Raw genomic sequence first — 19,956 nt, 5'->3', positions numbered from 1 at the left:
GGCGTGTGCCTGTAATCCCAGCTACTCAGGAGGCTGAGGCAGGAGAATTGCCTGAACCCAGGAGGCGGAGGTTGCGGTGAGCCGAGATCGCGCCATTGCACTCCAGCCTGGATAACAAGAGCGAAACTCCGTCTCAAAAAATAAAAAAAAATAAAAATAAGAATTTTTAAAAACGAATACAATTTACACTTGATCACACTTATCTTTATATCAAAAGAGTTATAAAATACAATTTTCAATATTTTTTTAACAGAAGGAAGGCCCCCAAAGACAAAAGGGCCTCAGACCTTCAGAAGTCACGAAGTGACTCTATTTCTAGGGAATCAGGCTGAAAGGGTGTCATAAAGGGTGATCTTTATTTGGCAGCTCTAATAGAGAGGACAAAAGCCAGAGAGCAGGAGGGTGAGGGGGGAAGGAACCAAAGGTAAGAACTTGGCAGCATCTGAGATAAGCCCTGAGCAACAGGACTGTGAGTACAGGTGAGACTTCAGTCTATTGGAAGACAAAGAGGAAAGGACCAGGAGGAAAGGAAAGGCTGGATGCGGGGAGTGATGCAGGCAGGGCACAGGGGCAGGGATGCTAACTGAGGCAGAAAGTTCCTAGAGAAGGTAGAAACAGCATTTGCATCTGAGCAGGTGTCTGGTTTACTGGCAGGATCTCAAGGAAGGATTTAATAGTGATTCAACTTCAGGCTTGTGGCAAGAAGGTACAACAGACTTTAAGAAGCATGGAGACCAGGTTCACTTTTCTGCTTAAATCAAACTGATCCTTATCTCTAATGTGTCTATAATACTAGTAAGCAATAGCACCTCCAATGGATGTTATGTTTATTTATGGGAGTAATTGAAAAACTATTTTAAGCTGAGAAATTTGCATCATGCCAGGAAATGCGTAAATTCATTCTCTTGGCTTCCTAGAGTCCACAGAGTGCTCTGACCTCATGAACATGAACCCTGAAATTAGGATCCTGGCTTGTAGTCTGTAGCCCAGCACAGTTTCCTGCAGGTTCTCTGCTAGGGAGGTTTCGAGTGCTCTGATGCCTTAGTTGTGTCTGAGCAGGACTGGCTACATAATTTGTAGGGCCCACAGTAAAATGAAAATGCAAAGCCTCTTTTTAAAAAGGAATAAGAAATTCAAGATGGAGATGGCAGGACATTAAACCAAACACAGGGGCGTTCCAAGCACAAGGCCCTGTCCTGGCCATTGAGCCTCAGGGTGGCTCCTGCATGGGGTGTTATAGCAAACCTCAGGCAGTGAACCTGCTGGGGGCAAGGCAGGAGAGCTGGGCCTTACTCAGGCTTAAAGCAGCCAAACCAGGAGCCGAGAAGGCAGAGGAGCAGACACTGTGTTGAAATGACAGCCCTGGGCTCTGGCAGCAGGAGCCTTTAGCCTTGCCTCCCATGCAGCCTGCCCCAGCGGGCTCCTCCACTTCTGGGCTCCCCAAGCTTTTCAGGATGAGCTGGTTTGGTCTTGGGTGATGTCAGAGAACCACAGCAGGAAAAGTATCAAGTGGGTGGGGATCAGTGGAAGATCCCTGAGAAGAACCAGGGAAGACGGGGGCTCCAATTACTCTCCTCAGAGCAACACGGCCTCTCTAACTAGCCCCTGCCGGGATGTGCCTCTTCCTGGAGCTGCTTGGGGCTGGCTGCATAGTCAGAAAATACAGAAATGAGGGACAGACCCAGTGTTGGTGGTCTAGACAGGTGGTAGGATCACACACTTTGGAGTCAGACTAGCCGTTTTGATTTTGATTCCAGTGCTGCCACTAATTAGCTGTGACATCTCAGTCACGTTTCTGAACCGCTCTTGGACTCCATTTCCTGCTCTGTAAAATGGTGTAATAAAGCTTACTTCAGCAGGTTGTGAGAAGTTTGAGAGTTAATGTAGGTAAAGTGCGTGGTAGCCATTCAATAGCTGTGATCTTGAGTAAGTGATTTAATCTCCATAAACCATAAAACGGGAATAATAGTACCTCCTTCCAGGACGATTCATTTAACCTGTTGATGGTTATTGAGCACTGTGCCAGGCTCTGGAGACACAGAGTTGTAAGTTTTAGATGAAATAACAAAGATGCTGGCTTTGGCACGGGACCTAGTAGACAATAAACGGCCAATAATAAATAGTCTGGGCCGGGCGCAGTGGCTCACGCCTGTAATCCCAGCACTTTGAGAGGCCAAGGCAGACGAATCACCTGAGGTCAGGAGTTTAAGACCAGCCTGCCCAACATGGCAAAACCCCATCTCTACTAAAAATACAAAAATTAGCCAGGGCTGGTGGTGGGTGCCTGTAATCCCAACTACTCAGGAGGCTGAGACAAGAGAATCACTTGTACCCAGGAGGCGGAGGTTGCAGTGAGCAGAGATCACACCATTGCACTCCAGCCTGGGGACAGAGTGAGACTTCGTCTCAAAAAAAAAGAATAATCATAGTACCAAAAAATGACTGTTTCTTAACTGTTGGCTTTGACTATGATTTCAAATTTAGAGCCAGCCTCAGCCAGGACAAGGAAGTGCTCAATTGTACAAGACCTTTCCAGAATCCCCCAGTTCAGAATACACCTCACTCCCCTGTATCCTGTCCATGAATAGCTAAGAGAGAAATAGTCTTTTTTGCATAATTCATGACTATTCTTTATTATTGGGTCTTTATCGTCTACTAGGTCCCGTGCCAAGCCCAACACCTCTACTATTTCCTTTAAATCTTACAACTCTGTGTCTCTAGGGCCTGACACAGTGTTCAGTAAATGTCAATAGATTAAATGAACGGTCCTAAATGTAGGTACAATTATCTCCATTTTACAGTTCGTAGAGATTAAATAACTTACTCAAGGTCACAGAGCTATCGAATGACTGAGCCAGAACTTGAACCTGGTTTAGTCTTATTTCAAAGCCGTGTTTACTTACCACAGTATACTGTCTTTGATGTAGTGAAGAACTACAACTTAGAAAATAAGACTTAAGATTTAGGAAATAGGCTGGGTGCAGTGGCTCACGCCTGTAATCCCAGTACTTTGGGAGGCAGAGGCAGGTGGATCATGAGATCAAGACCAGCCTGGCCAACATAGTGAAATCCCATCTCTATTAAAAATACAAAAACTAGCCAGGCATAGTGACAGGTGCCTGTAGTCCCAGCTACTTGGGAGACTGAGGCAAAAAAAATTGCTTGAACCTGGAAGGCAGAGGTTGCGGTGAGCTGAGACCATGCCATTATGCTCCAGCCTGGGTGACAGAGCACGACTACGTCTCAAAAAAAAAAAAAAAAAGACTTAGGAAATAAATACCCTTGCCTGGAAGAGGAAGCCCATGAGCATGGAGTCACGCTAAATTGAAACAGGCAGCATGGCCTTTTTCAATAATCGGCATTGATAAAAGAAAGAGAAAACACTGGAACTGGTTGTGGTGAAATAGAAAAAAACACACAGCACTTTTCTCATTGCATCAAGGAATCAAGGGGAGGAAATGGTAAAAAAAGTAAAAGCTAGGAATTCTAATAATACACGTGAGCCCTTTGAGCATGGCTAGTTAAGAACACAGTCTCCGGAGTCAGGCATATCTGGATTTGAATTCTACCTCTGCCACTTGCTACCTGTGTGACCTTAAGCAAGTTACTTAACCTCTTTAAGTATCAGTTTCCTCATCAGCAAAACAGAACACCTCTCCATAAGGCTGTTGTATGGGTGGATGAGATAATGTATGTAAATCACTTAGTACAAGAATCAGCATGTAGTCATTGATCAAGAAGTATTTGTTCCTTACAGTACTAGTATTTCATTCTCTTTCCACATTCTAAGATCAAATTTTGACCAAATAAGAGAGAAAAATTGATCTCAAGAGACATGACAAGTCAGGATGGTTTTTAAAGCTGTGGAGTTTTAAACCAGACTCTTACTGCTCTGTCTACAATTGAGAGTTGTTCCAAACATAATTCTCTTTGGAGGCAACCTCAGTACAGTTTGGTCCACATGGGAGACATGTTTTAGGTTACTTCAGAGGCCAAGTTAAATGACACTTTCCCTTTTTGGATCTTTATCCAGATGACTTAATTCTAACCCTCTTTTCTTAATCCCGTGCAAAGCTCAAGGCAATCAGATGCACATTATTGTTGAGCCATTTATAACTTTGGAGTTTTTTTTTTTCTTTTAACATTGCATTGATTGAGGCTTTGGACACTCCCAAACTGAACTCCACCATCAACACACATGTATACCACACACTAACACACACACACACACACACACACACACACACACACCCTACAACTCCTCCCAAGCAGCGTAGTCACAGAATGCAAATATCGCTGACTACAAGCAGGTGGAATTACTACCTAACTCTACTCCTTAAGCTTAGGCAGATAAACATTTCCCAATGATGCTTTGGACAGGTCAGTGGAGCTCAGGCTTGGCACCTGGGCTGATCCCAACTCTACCCTTCCTCTGAGCTACTCTTGAAGCCATGGCAGAAGAACGCCACAGTGGGGTAGCCCCTGCCACAGGAGGAAATCCCAAATGGAAGCTTATTCCAGACTTTCCAGGCTGCAGGAAACAATGAGATTCAAACATCTGATAACTCTTAGTCATCAAGAAGGTCCTTTAATAGTGGAATGGGTTCAACACATTCTTCCCCTTAAAACTTTCATCACTGGATTAAATCCACACCCCAAGGTTTTCCAGCTCTTCATCTACTGGTCCTCCTTCTCAAGTCAGCCAACCTTATCTTCCTCAGCTCACTAAAATGAACATTCTGCTTTAGACTGGCTCACCTTCAAAGTGACCCCAATTCCAACAAACACCACCCAGCCCATGTTCTTCATCTGCTCATTTATTCACACACCCATTCAGGAAGAATTTACTGAGCACCTGTTATGTGCTCTGCACTGTTTTTTAACACTGAAGGACAATGGTTTCTATTTTCCAGGTCCATAGCCTGGTGGGAGAAACACTACTGGGTGCCAAGGGGTATGCTAGAGGGCTGTACAAAGTCTTCTGTCAAAGGGAAACTTGCTTTCCCCCCATGACATGCCCCATATCACACACACATGCATGCTCGCCCACACAACTCTAGCCTATGCTGGTTTCTTCATCTTTTCACACCTCTTTTTTTTTTTTTAAGCAGAGTCTCACTCTGTTGCCCATGTTGGAGTGCAGTGTTGTGATCTCAGCTCACTGCAACCCTGCCACCCCCACCTACTGGGTTCAAGAGATTCCCCTGCCTCTGCCTCTGAGTAGCTGGGCTTACAGGGGCACACCACCATGCCTAGCTAATTTTTGTATTTTTAGGAGAGATGGGGTTTCTCCATGTTGACCAGGCTGGTCTCGAACTCCTGACTTCAGGTGATCCACCTGTCTCAGCCTCCCAAAGTGCTGGGATTACAGGTGTGAGCCACAGTGCCCAGCGTCACATCCTTTTTAGATTTCCTGCAGCAAGTCTGTGTGGTGTGTAAACCCATGAAGAAGCACCTGAGTATACATTGCTTTGTGTTGTTCTCTAATTACCTCCTACAAATGACTTGCCATCCCTCATAATTACAGATAGAAGTTAAATTCTTCACATTGCCTCACACATTTCTGAGTCTGGGTAGCCTCTTGGCCCGCCAATCTTTTCTGCAGGCTGCAGCCAGAGTGATCTTTACAAAACACAGATGCCATCTCCTTTCTTTAAAAACCTTCATGGATTTCTTGCTCTGAGGATAAAGATGAAACTTGTGACACAGCCAGAGGAACTGAGCCTGGCCAATCCTGTCTGCCTCTCGCATGCCCCTGCTGTGCTCTCCCAGCTCTCGGTTCCCTCCATGGGACTTTGCAACCCCTGCCTGGAACCCTCCCCACTCCCCCATTTTGCCTTTTGAATCTTACTCATCCTTCATATTTCAGCGCAAGCAGCCCTCCCTTGGAAACCTTCCTATACCTACCAAGCGAGGTCAAGCTCCTTTGTCTTTGGACTCCATGAAATTGTTTCTTTCCTTCAGAGCATTTATCTCAATTGTAATTAAACCTTAATTAGTGGGATTATTTGATTAATGACTGCCACCCCACTAGGCTGTAAGCTACATGAGAACAGTGGCTGTGTTTAGCTTTGCTCACAATGCTGCTATCTCTGGCACTTGTCCCAATACTGACACATATTAAGTGTTCAATAGACAACTGCTGGATGACTCAATCAATGAACAAGTGAACATTAAATGCCTAAATGTACCAAGCTCTGTACTCAATCCTGGGAATACAAAGATAATTAAGACTGGATCTCTACTCTCAAGGAGTTCAGAGTCAGGGGGCAAAGACATAAACAAAAGTTCAAAGGGTGCCGAGTGGTGGGATTGATTTTCAACGTCTGCCGTGGACACAGAATTGGAGGAATAATACTGAGTGCTGTGGCACTCGATCTTGACGCTTAACCTTGACACCTGGTTATCATTAGGTCATATTTGCTATCTTCACCCAGAAGGGCCTTTGCCATGCTTAAGAGTTTGCACTTCAGCTCCGGTTTCAATCCGGGCAGTAATTCTTCTATAAAACTTTTTTAAGTTTTGTGTTTTAATAGACACATAATAATTGTACATATTTGTGGGGTATAGTAAAAATAGACTACACTTTTGTTTGCTTGTTTGTTTGTTTGTTGAGAGAGGGTCTCACTTTGTCACCCAGCCTAGAGTACAGTGGTACAAATATGGATCACTACAGCCCCAACCTCCTGGGCTCAAACAATTCCCCTGCCTCAGCCCTGCAAGTAGGTGGGACTACAGGTGAATGCCACCACACTGGTCTAATTTTTTATTTATATTTTTGTAGAGTTAGGGTTTCACCATTTTGCCTAAGCTGGTCTTGAACTCCTGAGCTGAAGCCATCTGCCCAACTCAGCCTCCCAGAATACTGGGCTTACAGGCGTGAGCCACCGTGCCGGGCGGATACACTTTCACATGTCTGCAAAGTAGGGCTACGTGAGCTCCCTTCCTCCCCAGTGACTCCGTGGTTCTGCAGGAAGAATCAGTTCCCAGTAGCAGGACTTTAAGTAACAGTTAGGGACCTGGCAGAGGATAAAAGGTCAAGGGACTGGAATCGGATGCCACCTGGTGGCCTGAGTTGAGCTTACTTGCTTTTCAGCACCTGGGAGCAAGGAGAGCTTGCCATTTTTTTTTTTTTTTTTTTTTTTTTTTTTTTTTGAGACAGCCTCACTCTGTCATCCAGCCTGAAATGCAGTGGTGTGATCTCAGCTCACTGCAACCTCAGCCTTCCGGGCTCAAACAATCTTCCTACCTCAGCCTCCTGAGGAACTGAGACTACAGGCATGCCACACTTTGCCTGGCTAACTTTTTTTGTTTTTAATTTAGCTGGGGTTTTGCCATGTTTCTCATGCTGGTCTTGAAGTCCCAGGCTCACGTGATCTGCCCACCTCAGCCTCCCAGGGTGCTGGGAGAGTTTACTCTTTGCTCTTCCCGTTTCTCTGCATTTAGTGAAAAGCATTCATCAGTACTCAAAACTGGTAAGTATGCCTAGAGAACTAGGAAAGAGACAGAATTAGTATGTCCATAGGAGGAAAGGATAACCGGGTTCATAGAAAATCCCAGACAAGCTCACCCATAGCAGGCGGTCTCAGGGTGGCCAGGCATGGCTTGGACTTGGAATGAAAGGAAAACTCTCAGGTGTAGGCTGAATTTCTAAACTGGAATAGGTTTGCCCATCGTAAGAGGCGGTGTAACCACAGGGAGGAATCCCTTCATATTTCATCAGAACTGCCTTCAAAGAGGCTCCACAGATTCTGATGCTCATTTTCCATGGAGACAATCAGTTTGAGCCTTCATGCTACTGATATTCCTTCTGTCCTTTACCAGACATAGGTGTCTCTCTTTCTGATTCTCAGCCGTCACTCTGAAACAATCTCAAAGCCTAATTTGCACAAACATGACACTGGCTGAGTATGAGCAATCTTACCTCTACTCTGAATACCCACTTTTTAAATGCAGTAACAGAAAGATTCTTAGAGGAGGCAACCCTGAGTTAAATCTTAAGAGATTACAAAGAGTTAACCCAGGGCCAGGTGTGGTGGCTCATGCCTGTAATCCCAGCAGTTTGGGAGGATGAGGTGGGAGGGTCATTTGAGTCCAGGAGTTCAAGACCAGCCTGGGCAACATGGCAAAACCCCACCTCTACAAAAAATACAAACACACATGGTGGCACACACCTATAGTCACAGCTCCTTGGGACGCTGAGGCAGGAGGATTGCCTGAGCCCAGGAGGCGGAGGCTGCAGTGAGCTGAGATTGTACCACTGCACTCCACCCTGGTTGACAGAGCAAGACACTGTCAAGAAAAAAAAAAAGTTATCTGGTCAAAGAGACAGGGAAAGGGGGAGTCTATGAAGAGAGAACATCGTGTGCAAAGGCACAGTGGCCAGAAATATCATGGAATGTGCACAGAAATACTCACAGTTGTTAAGATCTTCTTTGGCCTTAGTCCTTCTAATGCATGGAGACTCCAGCCCAAGATACATTGCATTTACTCAAATACAGTTCACATTAAATATAAATGATATTTAACTATGATGGGGTTGAGTTGCAGTGACTTACGGCCATAATGTTACTTTTTGTAGGCATGTACTAATTTTAATTATTCAAGATTTTTTGGTATGTGTTTTGAAGTCAATACATTTTTTAAACCTCAGGTCTATATAGCACCTGATGAATAAAACAGCATAGCACTGAGTCGTTCAGAGTTACTGAGGTTAAAATTCAAGATAGAGAACGAAGAGTTGAGAGCAGAGAAGAAAGTGGGAGCCAGGGTACAGGAAGGCTCATGTGCCATTTAAGTGACTTGGACTTTATTGCAGCACTGCATAATGTTAATTATTAGGATTAACAGTATTCATTTACTTACAAATACTTATTGATCCTGGAACTGTTCTAGACAAAACAGATAGAATCTCTACCCTCAAGGCACTTACATTATCGCTAGTCATTAAAGAATTTTGATCAGGAGAGTGTCTCCATCAGACATGCCTATAACATAGCTCACACTGGGGACGGTATAGAAGATGGATTGGAGAGGTTCAAGACTGGAAACAGGGAGACTCGTTAGAAGGCTGATGCAGAAGTGAGGCTCTAGACCTGGGCAGAAGTGAGCCATAGAAAGCTAAGAGGAAAAGCAAGATGCGAAAAAGAGAGCTTCGGGATGGGCCTCAGGAGATCTGAGTCCCAGTAACAAATCTGCCATTAATATTTCTCCTCTTTCAGCCTCAGTTCTCCATCTGCAAAATCAAGGCACCTTCCTTATTCATTACTATTTCTTCATAGTACTATTATTATTGCATAGAAAAATCAAGTGTGTATATTGGGAGGATTACTTAGGAATCAACCCTCGGCAAAATGGGAAAACAGACAATGTTGGTGTTTGGTTTCTATGAATACACCCATAAAATATCAAGCAATGGGACACACTGTAACTCAGTCTTACCAGGCTGGGAGAGGGGTCAGGGAGGAGGACTCCCCTCTACTTGGACCTACAGCAAGTGGTCTGTTGATATTTGAAAAAGAATATCAAGGACATTATGTACTGTTCTAACTGTTAGCATCTGTCTTCCTAATAAAAATGGCTCATATTTCAAGTGATAAGGATATACGAAGTACAGTTCTAAGCATTTTATGTGCATCATTTCATTCAATTTTCATGACAGCCCTGTGAGGCAGGTGTTGTTCTTTTTTATTTTTATTGTTTAATGGACATATCATAATTTTACATATTCATGGAGTACATAGTGCTGTTTCAATATGTATCAATGTATAGTGATCAGATCAAGGCAATTAGCGTGTCTATTATCTCAAACATTGTCATTTATTTGTGTCCAGGGTGTTCTATCTTCCCTCTAGCTATTTGAAACTATACAATATATTATGTTAACTACAGTCATTTCACATATTCTTATTCATAGGTCATAGTTGAGAAAATTAAGATCCAGAGAGATTAAGTAAATCTATAGAGTTAATAAGAGGCAGAAATGGGGTTCAAATCCAGGCGTCTTACTAACAATTATACTGTACCTTTCACATCAGATAGATTTCTTAGCTAATCTTCCCCTTATGTGCTACAACTGAACAGCTTGAAAAATGATGTGAGTAGTAATGTGGCATTCTGAGGGGTGTGGCCTAGACTGAGCATAGGATTTAGTGTCAAGTAGACTGGGATTATAAGGGCTCAGGGAAGTTACAAGGCTGAGTTCAGAGCTAGAAGACTGAAAATTGTTTCTTAAGATTGTTCTACGTTCCAAGTTGTCAACATTAAGTCCCTTAGAGCAAACATACTTGGATAACCCACCCTGGCTACCATTTCAAGCCCTAATCTATTCCTGCTCTGCTTCTTAAGCAGCAAGATATAGGAATAGAAGATGTAATAGAATTCAGTGTCTTCCCAATTGTATTTGTGTGAGTGTGTGTGTGTGTTTTATTTTTATCTTTTTTTTTTTTTTTTTTTTTTTGACAGGGACTCACTCTGATAGCCAGGCTGGAGTACAGTGGCGTGATATTGGCTCACTGCAGTCCCTGCCTTCCAGTTTTAAGCAATTCTCCTGCTTCAGCCTTCTAAGTAGCTGGGACTTACAGGCACATGCCACAGCTCTCGGCTAATTTTTGCATTTTTTTAGTAGAGTCGGGGTTTCACCATGTTGGCCAGGCTGGTCTCAAACTCCTGACCTCAAGTGATCTGCCCACCTTGGCCTCCCAAAGTGCTGAGATTATAGGTGTGAGGCACCATGCCCGGCCTTGTGTGTTTTTTTAAATAGTGACTTTTAAACTAAAAATAACGTCTTTCTTTTTGGTTTCTTTCTACTAAGGCTGTTGTTTTTAAATTTACCCTCCTTTAAACTTTTCTTGTTTTCTTTTAGATTCCGCCTCACTTTGCCAGAGTCCAATCGCAGCAATATTGAGGTAGGAATCCAAGCTCTTGGGGTTACCTGCCACTGGAAAAATGAGGATTCTCCTACTACATATAATAGCGAGTTGATTGTTTTCTGTGCCTCTGAGTCCTTGATTTCTCCCTAACTGTAGGACCTAACTTTGAAATTCTGTATGTAGCTACTGAACAGTTGAGCCCATTAACCATTCAAGAGAGGAACTCTATGGTTTACTTTTATTTATACAGAAATACTTTTTTAAAAAACTCAGAAAACTGTTGGGACATTGTATAATGCTAGAAAAACAGGCATTCTCAGGGAATACCTGCTTTCTCAATAAAATAATCCTCTAGAGTTAATTTATAGACAAGAATCCCAAAGGAATATGTAAATTGTTAGGCCATGAATAGGTTTACTTTTTCAACATTTTCTGCCCATCTCCTAAAATTAGGTCAAGGTTGCCTGTATGGATACCTTTTTAGGGGGGTTCCCAGCCTGGTGACTTCCTGATTGGAAGAGGACACCCCAACATTCGACTTGAAATCCCCCTTCCCTCAAGCTTCAGGAAGATCAGCTAAATCACTACCTCATACATTCATGGATGCCACTATCACAGAGAAGTTAAGTGGATTTTGGTGTCAGAATGCCCTGATAGAATAGTGCCTAGTTCATGTGCAGCACTACATAATGTTCATTATTAGAATTAACAGTATTCATTTGCCTACAAATACTTATTGAGCCTGGAACTGTTCTGGACAAAATGGATAAAATCTCTACCCTCAGGGTACTTTCTAAAGCAGTGGTTCTCAACTAGTGATTCTCACCTAGGAACATTTGGCAATGTCTGAAGACATTTTTGGTTGACACAGCCTGGGATGGCAGGAAAGATGCTAATGACGCTTGGTGGGTAGAGGCCAGGGATGCTTCTAAACATCTCACAGTGCTCTCAACAACAAAGAATTATCCATCCCAAAATGGCAGAGTGCCACTCTTGGGAAACCCTGTTCCAGAGAGTGTGTGATTGTGCTTACGTGTGTGTGACAGGCTGAGAATAGCAGACAACAAACAAATATATATTGTGTGTACTAAAAAAGAATGCTGTAGAGAAAGGGAAATCAGAATAGGAAGGGCAAGTAGGTAAGGAGCTGGAAATTACAACCTTGGGGTGTTGAAAGGATTAGCTGAGATTATACAAGAAATGCACTTAGCACATTGACTGCATAGTAGGCATTAAATAAACAGTGGCCACTGTTTTCATATTTACAATAACTAGTTATTGTCAATTCTATGTTTTCATATTCACAATAATTGTTTCAGTTATTGCCATTTTTATATCAAGAGGCAGTGTAGTGTAATGGTTTCATACATAAACTCTGAGGCCAAACTACAAAAGTGAATTCCCACCATATTAGTCCATTTTCATGCTGGTGATAAAGACATTCCCTAAACCGGGAATAAAAAGAAATTCAATCGAGACCATCCTGGTCAACACGGTGAAACCCTGTCTCTACTAAAAATACAAAAAATTAGCTGGGCATGGTGGCGCGTGCCTGTAATCCCAGCTACTCAGGAGGCTGAGGCAGGAGAATTGCCTGAACCCAGGAGGCGGAGGTTGCGGTGAGCCGAGATCGCGCCATTGCACTCCAGCCTGGGTAACAAGAGCGAAACTCCGTCTCAAAAAAAAAAAAGAAATTCAATTAGACTTACAGTTCCACATGGCTGGGGAGGCCTCAGAATCATGGCAGGAGGTGAAAGGTACTTCTTACATGGCAGCGGCAAGAAAAAATGAGGAAAAAGCAAAAGCAGAAACCCCTGATAAACCCATCAGATCTTGTGAGGCTTATTCACTATCATAAGTATAGCACAGGAAAGACCAGCCCCCATGACTCAATTACATCCCTCTGGGTCTTTCCCACAATATGTGGGAATTCTGGGAAATACAATTCAGGTTAAGATTTGGGTGGGGACACAGCCAAACCATACCATTCCTCCCCTGGCCCCTCCAAATCTCATGTCCTCACATTTCAAAACCAATCATGCCTTCCCAACAGTACCCCAAAGTCTTAACTCATTTCAGCATTAACTCAAAAGTCCACAGTCCAAAGTTTCATCTGAGACAAGGCAAGTCCCTTCTGCCTATAAGCCTGTAAAATCAAAAACAAGCTAGTTACTTTCTGTATACAATAGGGGTACAGGTATTGGACAAATACAGCTGTTCCGAATGAGAGAAATTGACCAAAACAAAGGGGTTACAGGGCCCATGCAAGTGTAAAATCCAGTGGGGCAGTCAAATTTTAAAGCTGCAAAATAATCTCCTTTGACTCTAGGTCTCACGTCCAGATCATGCTGATCCAAGAGGTGGGTTCCCATGGTCTTGAGCAGCTCTGCCTCTGTGGCTTTGCAGGGTACAGCCTCCCTCCTGGCTGCTTTCACAGGCTGGCATTGAGTGTCTGTAGCTTTTCCAGTCGCCCAGCACAAGCTGTCAGTGGACTGCCATTCTGGGGTCTGGAGGATTGTGGCCCTCTTCTCACAGCTCCACTAGGCAGTGCCCCAGTAGGGACTCTGTGTGGTGGCTCTGACCTGACATTTCCTTCTGCACTGCCCTAGCAGAGGTTCTCCATGACGGCTCTGCCCCCTGCAGCAAACTTTGGCCTGGGCATCCAGGCATTTCCATACATCTTCTGAAATCTAGGCGGAGGTTCCCAAACTCCAGTTTTTGAGTTCTGTGCACCCACAGGCTCAACGACACATGGAAGCTGCCAAGATTTGGGACTTCCACCCTCTGAAGCCACAGCCTGAGCTCTACATTGGTCCCTTTCAGCCATGTTCAACAGAAACAGTCATAAGAGAGGAATAGATCTGGAGAAAAAAGCCAAAAAGAGAATTTAACCAAGAAGCCAAATGAGATGTACATATGTCTCGGTAGATTAGTGCCTAGTTAATGGGCACTATTCAAGTGGGAGGATCACTTGAAGCCAGGAGTCCAAGACCAACCTGGGCAACACAAAAAGTCCTCATCTCTAATAAAACAAAACAAATTAGCCAGGCTTGGTGGCACACTCCTATAGCCCCAACTATTCAGGAGGCTGAGGTGAGAGGTTTCCTTGGACCTGGGATTTTGAGGCTGCAGTGAGCTATGTCCTATCTCAAAAAAAAAAAAATTAAGATGTTTGCTTGTTTAATTTTAGGAGAGCACCCTGATCTTTAGGTTGAGAAGATTGGGAGCCAGGAGTAACAATGTTAATAAGCTTGAAAATAAGTCATACCTTTCATGCCAGACTTTGAGGTCTAAAATATGATTGACTAGTGCACTGTTGGTTAGCAACACCAGAGCATAGCTATTTCACAGATGACAGACTGTCATCCATGGGAATGCATAGCTGACTGCCTCACAAATAGTACTTCCTGAGTCCAGAGAGGAGACAAAATGAGCCCAGGTCTTCCTGGAAGATCCAGCTTAACTGCTTAGTATCAACAGCACAGTATGCTAACCGTGGCATTTTAGAAAAAATGACAATGGTATATACCAAGCATTTCACATAATGTTAACTTATTTAATCCTGACAACAACCCTATGAGATTAGTAGTATTGTCTTTATTTTATGGTTGAAGAAATTAAGACACAGAGAGGTTGAGTAACTTTCCCAACATCATATAGTTAATGAGTGGTAAAACAAGAGGTAAACCCAGGAAGTCTGACTTTAAAGCCACCCTTAAGCTGCAAAGATGTTCTTATTATTGCTAAGTATATATGATGCTCAAAAAATGTTCATTGATGAATTGATGTTCATTGTAGTCCATTTAATACCTGAATCTTCCCAAGATCAAACACTTTGCTTAGGTTATACGACTATCATAGTTTATTAAAGATAAATTGGGGTCAGGCATGGTGGCTAACACATATAATCCCAGCACTTTGGGAGGCCAAGGTAGGCAGATCAGCAGTCAGGAGTTTGAGACAGCCTGGCCAACATGGTGAAATCTTGTCTCACTAAAAATCCAAAAATTAGCCAGGCATGGTGGTGTGTTCCTGCAGTCTCATCTACTCAGGAGGCTGAAGCATGAGAATTGCTTGAACCCAGGAGACGGAGGTTGTAGTGAGCTGAGACGGTGCCACTGCACTCCAGCCTGGGTGACACAATGAGCCTCCATCTCAAATAAATAAATAAAATAAAATAAAATAAATTTTTTTTAAAAAGGAAAATTGGGTGTTCCGGGGATGACATTAGCTTTGGGCATGAAGTAATACAAGAGAACTCCTGTGCTGAGATTCCCAGTAAGTAAAAGGAAGATTGCTAATTGGGAAATTAATAGTTGTTCTTGATTGCCTTGGTAGACAACTGAGCTGCCACATTTGCTGCCACCATGTGGTCCCTCTGAATTTGCTATCACCAAAATCCAGTGCAGGGGGAAGCAGAAGTGTCCATCCTCAAGAGGGAAAAAGTTAGAAAACCCTGTAATATGATTTTCTACAAACCTAGTATATCCCTCTGAGAAGATCCTAGTTATTGCTTTCTATCCTGATAAGTTCTGGGAAAGTGCACATCCAAACCAGGCATAGTACTTTAGAAACACCCATGATTGGTCAGGTGTGGTGGCTCTCACCTGCAATCCTAGCACTTTGGAAGGTCAAGATGGGAGGTTCGCTTAAGCCCAGGACTTTGAGACTGGGCAACATAGTGAGACTCTGCCTCTAAAATTTTTTAATTAAACTTAGCCAGTTGTAGTGGTGCACACCTGTAGTCCCAGCTACTTGAGAGGCTGAGGCAGGAGGATCGCTTGAGCCCAGGAGTTCAAGGCTAGAGAGAGCCTCTACCACACTCCAGCTTGGGTAACAGAGCAAAAAAAAAGCCCGATTTGGCAACTGATTCTATTTCCTCTTTTATTTTAGGTCTTGAGGTTTGAAAATATTTTGTCCTCTATTCTTCACTTTGGAGTCCTCCCGCTGGCCAATGGTAAGGGATTATTGGGAAACAACGTGACTAACATCGGCTAATATCTAACATCTGCATCGGCTGCACTGGGGATTGTTTGGGACTTTCCAGCCTGAAGCTTGTACATCTATCATGTTGTAATGAATCCAGGCCAGCGTCAGAATTTGCAAAGTTTGTACCATCAATGACATGGTTGCACAATTAGTTATTCTAGGTCCAAGCCCAGTTAGCAATTCTATTTGCAAACTCAGCAAAATTGGCTAACTCTGGTTGAGTTAAGGAGATTGAAAGCACGCTCCTTAGGCAGTAAAGACTTTCCTTCCAGTCAATGGGAAATGAGATCATTCTCCCTACAGGATATTTATGTCGTTCTTATGCATGGACCCCTAACTGGATAGACACAGTTTTCATGAATGACAATCCTGGCCCTTCTCCTTGCACAGCAGTTGTTCACAAACTGTAGCATCTTTAGTCTGGTGCAGTGAAAATATTTTTTATATTAGACACCAGATGTTCTCAAGACTCACTAATTAGGTATTTTCACAATATACATTGGGCAGTTTAAAAATGGACAGCATTTCTCTGCTGTCCAAATGAACATAATTGTAGGTGCATTTTTATTAATCATGGATTAATGAGCAATTCTTCCAGGAAAATTCTAAGGACATTATCAGAGAGAATGCAAATGTGGAACCAGAGACAATGAAAAGATCAACTATTAAAAAGCTGTCTGGGCTGGGTGCGGTGGCTCACGCCTTTAATCCTAGCACTTTGGGAGGCTGAGGCAGGCAGATCACTTGAGGTCAGGAGTTCGAGACCAGCCTGGCCAACATGGCAAAACCCCATCTCTACTAAAAATACAAAAAAAATTAGCCAGGGATGGTGGTGGGCACCTGTAATTCCAGCTACTCAGGAGGCAGACGTACGAGAATTGCTTGAACCTAGGAGGCAGAGATTGCAGTGAGCCAAGTTCATGCTATTGCACTCTAGCCTGGGCAACAAGAGCAAAACTCTGTCTTAAAAAAAAGAAAAAGAAAAAAAAAAAAAAGCTATCAGTCAGTCTCTTTCTAAAAAGCTTTATAAAACCTCTGTGCTTGTCCCCAATTATTTTACATCTTGTTCTATATTTCAGCAAAATTGCAGCAAGGATTTCCTCTGCCCAATCCACACAAAATTTCATTCGTCAATTCAGATATTGAAGTTTTTGAGGTAAGAATGCAAATCTCACCTCTTAACTGACCCATTTCTTTTCATAGCAGACTAAGCCTCCTCCTGTTTTGCTTGTTTTTGTTGTTGTTGTTGATTTTTGCCCTGCTTTGCTTTTTCCCAGACCAAGGAATTTTATAAACATGTTTAACTCTTAAATAACAATTAACAGAAAGCATTTATAATTGAGTTTAAAAATCAGACCAAGATCAATTTCACTTAGCAGCCAAATCCACAGTTTAAGAAGATGCCCTTTAGCATGCTTTATTTTACTTATTCCATAAGACAACCTGTAAGGCTGGGATTATTAGTCCCATTTTACGGATGAGGAAAGTAGGGCTCAGAGAGAAGCAGCTCAGGCAGCTGGACAGAGTGTGGCTGGGACAGGACTGGCTCTTCCGATTCTCCCAGTCAGATGACTTTTTCCTGAACCAAAGACACACTTCTGAGTTCAGGGATCAAACTGTTTTCTGGTCTGGCTAATCTTATGAATTAACTTCAGAATACCTTTTTTTCTTTCTTATTGGCATTGTTGTTTGTTTAGGGAGGTGGAAATATGTTTCTAAAGAAATTCTCCAATCCTGTACAGTCCAAGGATCCCCAATACCCAGGCCCAGGACCTGTCCGGGTCTGTGACCTGTTAGGAATCCAGCTGCTCAGCTGGAGGTGGGTGGCTGAGGAGTGAGCGTTGCCGCCTGAGCTCTGCCTCCTGTCAGATCAGCAGCAGCATTAGATTCTCATAGGAGCACAAACCCTATTGTGAACTGCGTGTGCGAGGGATCTAGGCTGCAAGCACCTTATGAGAATCTAACTAATGCCTGATGATCTGAGGTGGAACAGTTTCATCCCGAAACTAACCCCCAATCCCAATCCCAGTGGAAAAACTGTCTTTCATGAAACCTGTCACTGGTGCCAAAAAGGCTGGGGGCTGCTGCCCTATGCTACTGTGCATGCCCTCTCACCTCCCTGCTTCTCTCTACTGCTTCTAAATAGCTAAGTCACATCAGGTGACAGTACTCCAAAATGGCCTTTCCTTTGTCTGGGGTGTTAACAAAGCAGGGCAACGGTAGAGGAGGGCCTGACTCTGTAGGACCTGGTAAAGAAACCATCTCTTAGACGGACATGGTGGCTCTACTTGTAATCCTAGCACTTTGGGAGGCTGAGGTGGGTGGATCACTTGGGGTCAGGAACTTGAGACCAGCCTGCCCAACATGGCGAAACCCCATCTCTACTAAAAATAGAAAAATTAGCCAGGTGGTGCACACCTGTGGTTCCAACTGCTCAGGAAGCTGAGGCACAAGAATCACTCAAACCCAAGAGGGGGAGGTCGCAGTGAGCCAAGATTGCACCACCACACTCCAGTCTGGGCGACAGAGTGAGACTTGGTCTCAAAAAATAAAAAATAAAATGATAGAAAAAGAAACCACCTCTTCCTCACCCCTCAGACAAACTCTTACATGCCCAAGGTTTGACATTATCTTCATTGTCACATTCTTTTCAGGGTTTCCTTTTGATTTCCACCGACCTGAAGTATGAAACATCTTCAAAGCAGCATCCAAGTTTCCATGGTTGGGAAGGTCTGAACCTGATAAATGGATGGTGGAGGGGGAAGTGAGCCCCTTGATTGCTGGTTTACGATTCACCCCAGGCAGCAAATGGTCCTTAATCCCAAAGCTACTGTAAACCCAGAAGGGAAGACACTACATACTAGAATTGTAAAGCCCTTGTGAATTGCTTAGGCAGAAAGTTTTCCTTCTCAAGCCTTCAGGAACCTAGTTAAGGCAGACTGTGTTAAAGGGCCAAATAGAGGTGTCTGAATGTGAGTGTAAGTATGCTGTGTGTGCCTTTCTTTATGTTTGCTTGGGACAAGAGCTAGGCATGTACTTCTGACCAGGTGGGTAAGAAACTATAAGCCTGTGTTTGTATTGGTCATTCTCAGTGGAGATCCCTTAGGCCCTCTGTGGGTTTTCCCCTGTCTGCATATTGGATTTCACATTTTATATTCACTGTTACTGTCTTCTGTGTTTAATTAAAATTGTTTTCTATCAATTTCAATCTTGCTTTTTCTAATTTGAGAAATATCCTGCCCTGAAGTTTTTAAAAATAAAATATGACATAGAAAAGCAAAGAAACCGAGGTTGTACAGATGTCAAGGCTTGATTTTCAAAGAGAATTCTTTACCTCTGAAATCTTTCCAGAAGGAAACAGGGTAACCACGGGAAACTCTAGAAGTTGCGTCACTTCAAGTTTTAGGATTTTTCACCCTCAACAGATTCAATGAAATGGCAGTGCAGAGTACTAAACTCAAACAATCCATGATTGATAATGTGTCATAGCACGTAATCAATAGGGAGAAATCGGGGCAGAAGAGAAGCAAAGCAGAACCAGAGCAGATAATGTAAGAAATGAATGGCAACCACAAACTATTTTTGCAGCACTTACAGTCTAGTAGGGGAATGGAAGGAGGAGTGTTGTGTATGGAGTGCTTGCCATGTGCCAATTACCCCTCCAGTGCTGATTACCTGTGCTGATTACCACTCCTGTGTCACTTCATTTAGTCTTCTACTCAAGAAAGAATTACGATCCCATTTTAGAGATGACGAAACAGAGACAAGAGGAGTTAATCACACCAAGCCAATAAATGGCACAAATAGAAATTGAATCCAAGTCTTTCTAATCCCAAAGTTGCAGTTGTTTACATGAGGCAGGACTCGAAACTGAAATCACTTAAAGCTCGCTTATCACTATGAACAAGAGACATGGCTTATACAAGCATGATCAAAGAGGTCTTGATCATCAAAGGAGGCTAGACTGGGAGTTCTGGTGATCCATAAGGGCTGTGATTTGATCATTTTGTAGTACACGTCTGGCCATAATAGATGCAACCACAAGTGTTTGTTGGAATAAATGATAAGCTGTCATACTTCATTCTTTGGGATGCTT

The 19,956-nt window shown here is 43.2% G+C and overlaps 1 protein-coding gene across 2 annotated transcripts in view; it reads left to right on the top strand.

Moving 5' to 3' along the window:
- The window catches only part of BPIFC (BPI fold containing family C), a 47,331-nt gene extending 27,801 nt beyond the window's left edge, over window positions 1–19,530 (top strand). The window contains exons 12-15 of one of the 2 annotated variants that reach the window (XM_017536339.2): window positions 10,865–10,907; window positions 15,765–15,828; window positions 16,940–17,016; window positions 18,515–19,530. In XM_017536339.2, the coding sequence (XP_017391828.2) occupies window positions 10,865–10,907; window positions 15,765–15,828; window positions 16,940–17,016; window positions 18,515–18,628 (298 nt within the window). In that variant the 3' untranslated portion in view covers window positions 18,629–19,530. The remainder of the gene's footprint in view (window positions 1–10,864; window positions 10,908–15,764; window positions 15,829–16,939; window positions 17,017–18,514) is intronic. The other variant, XM_037741267.1, reaches the window with a different exon arrangement.
- Window positions 19,531–19,956: the final 426 nt, after the last annotated feature.

This window comes from Cebus imitator, unplaced genomic scaffold (assembly GCF_001604975.1).
Source record: "Cebus imitator isolate Cc_AM_T3 unplaced genomic scaffold, Cebus_imitator-1.0 Scaffold97, whole genome shotgun sequence".
Lineage (NCBI taxonomy): Eukaryota > Metazoa > Chordata > Mammalia > Primates > Cebidae > Cebus > Cebus imitator.
The sequence above is the reverse complement of the archived record's forward strand: the minus strand, read 5'-3'. Positions and strand labels throughout refer to the sequence as shown.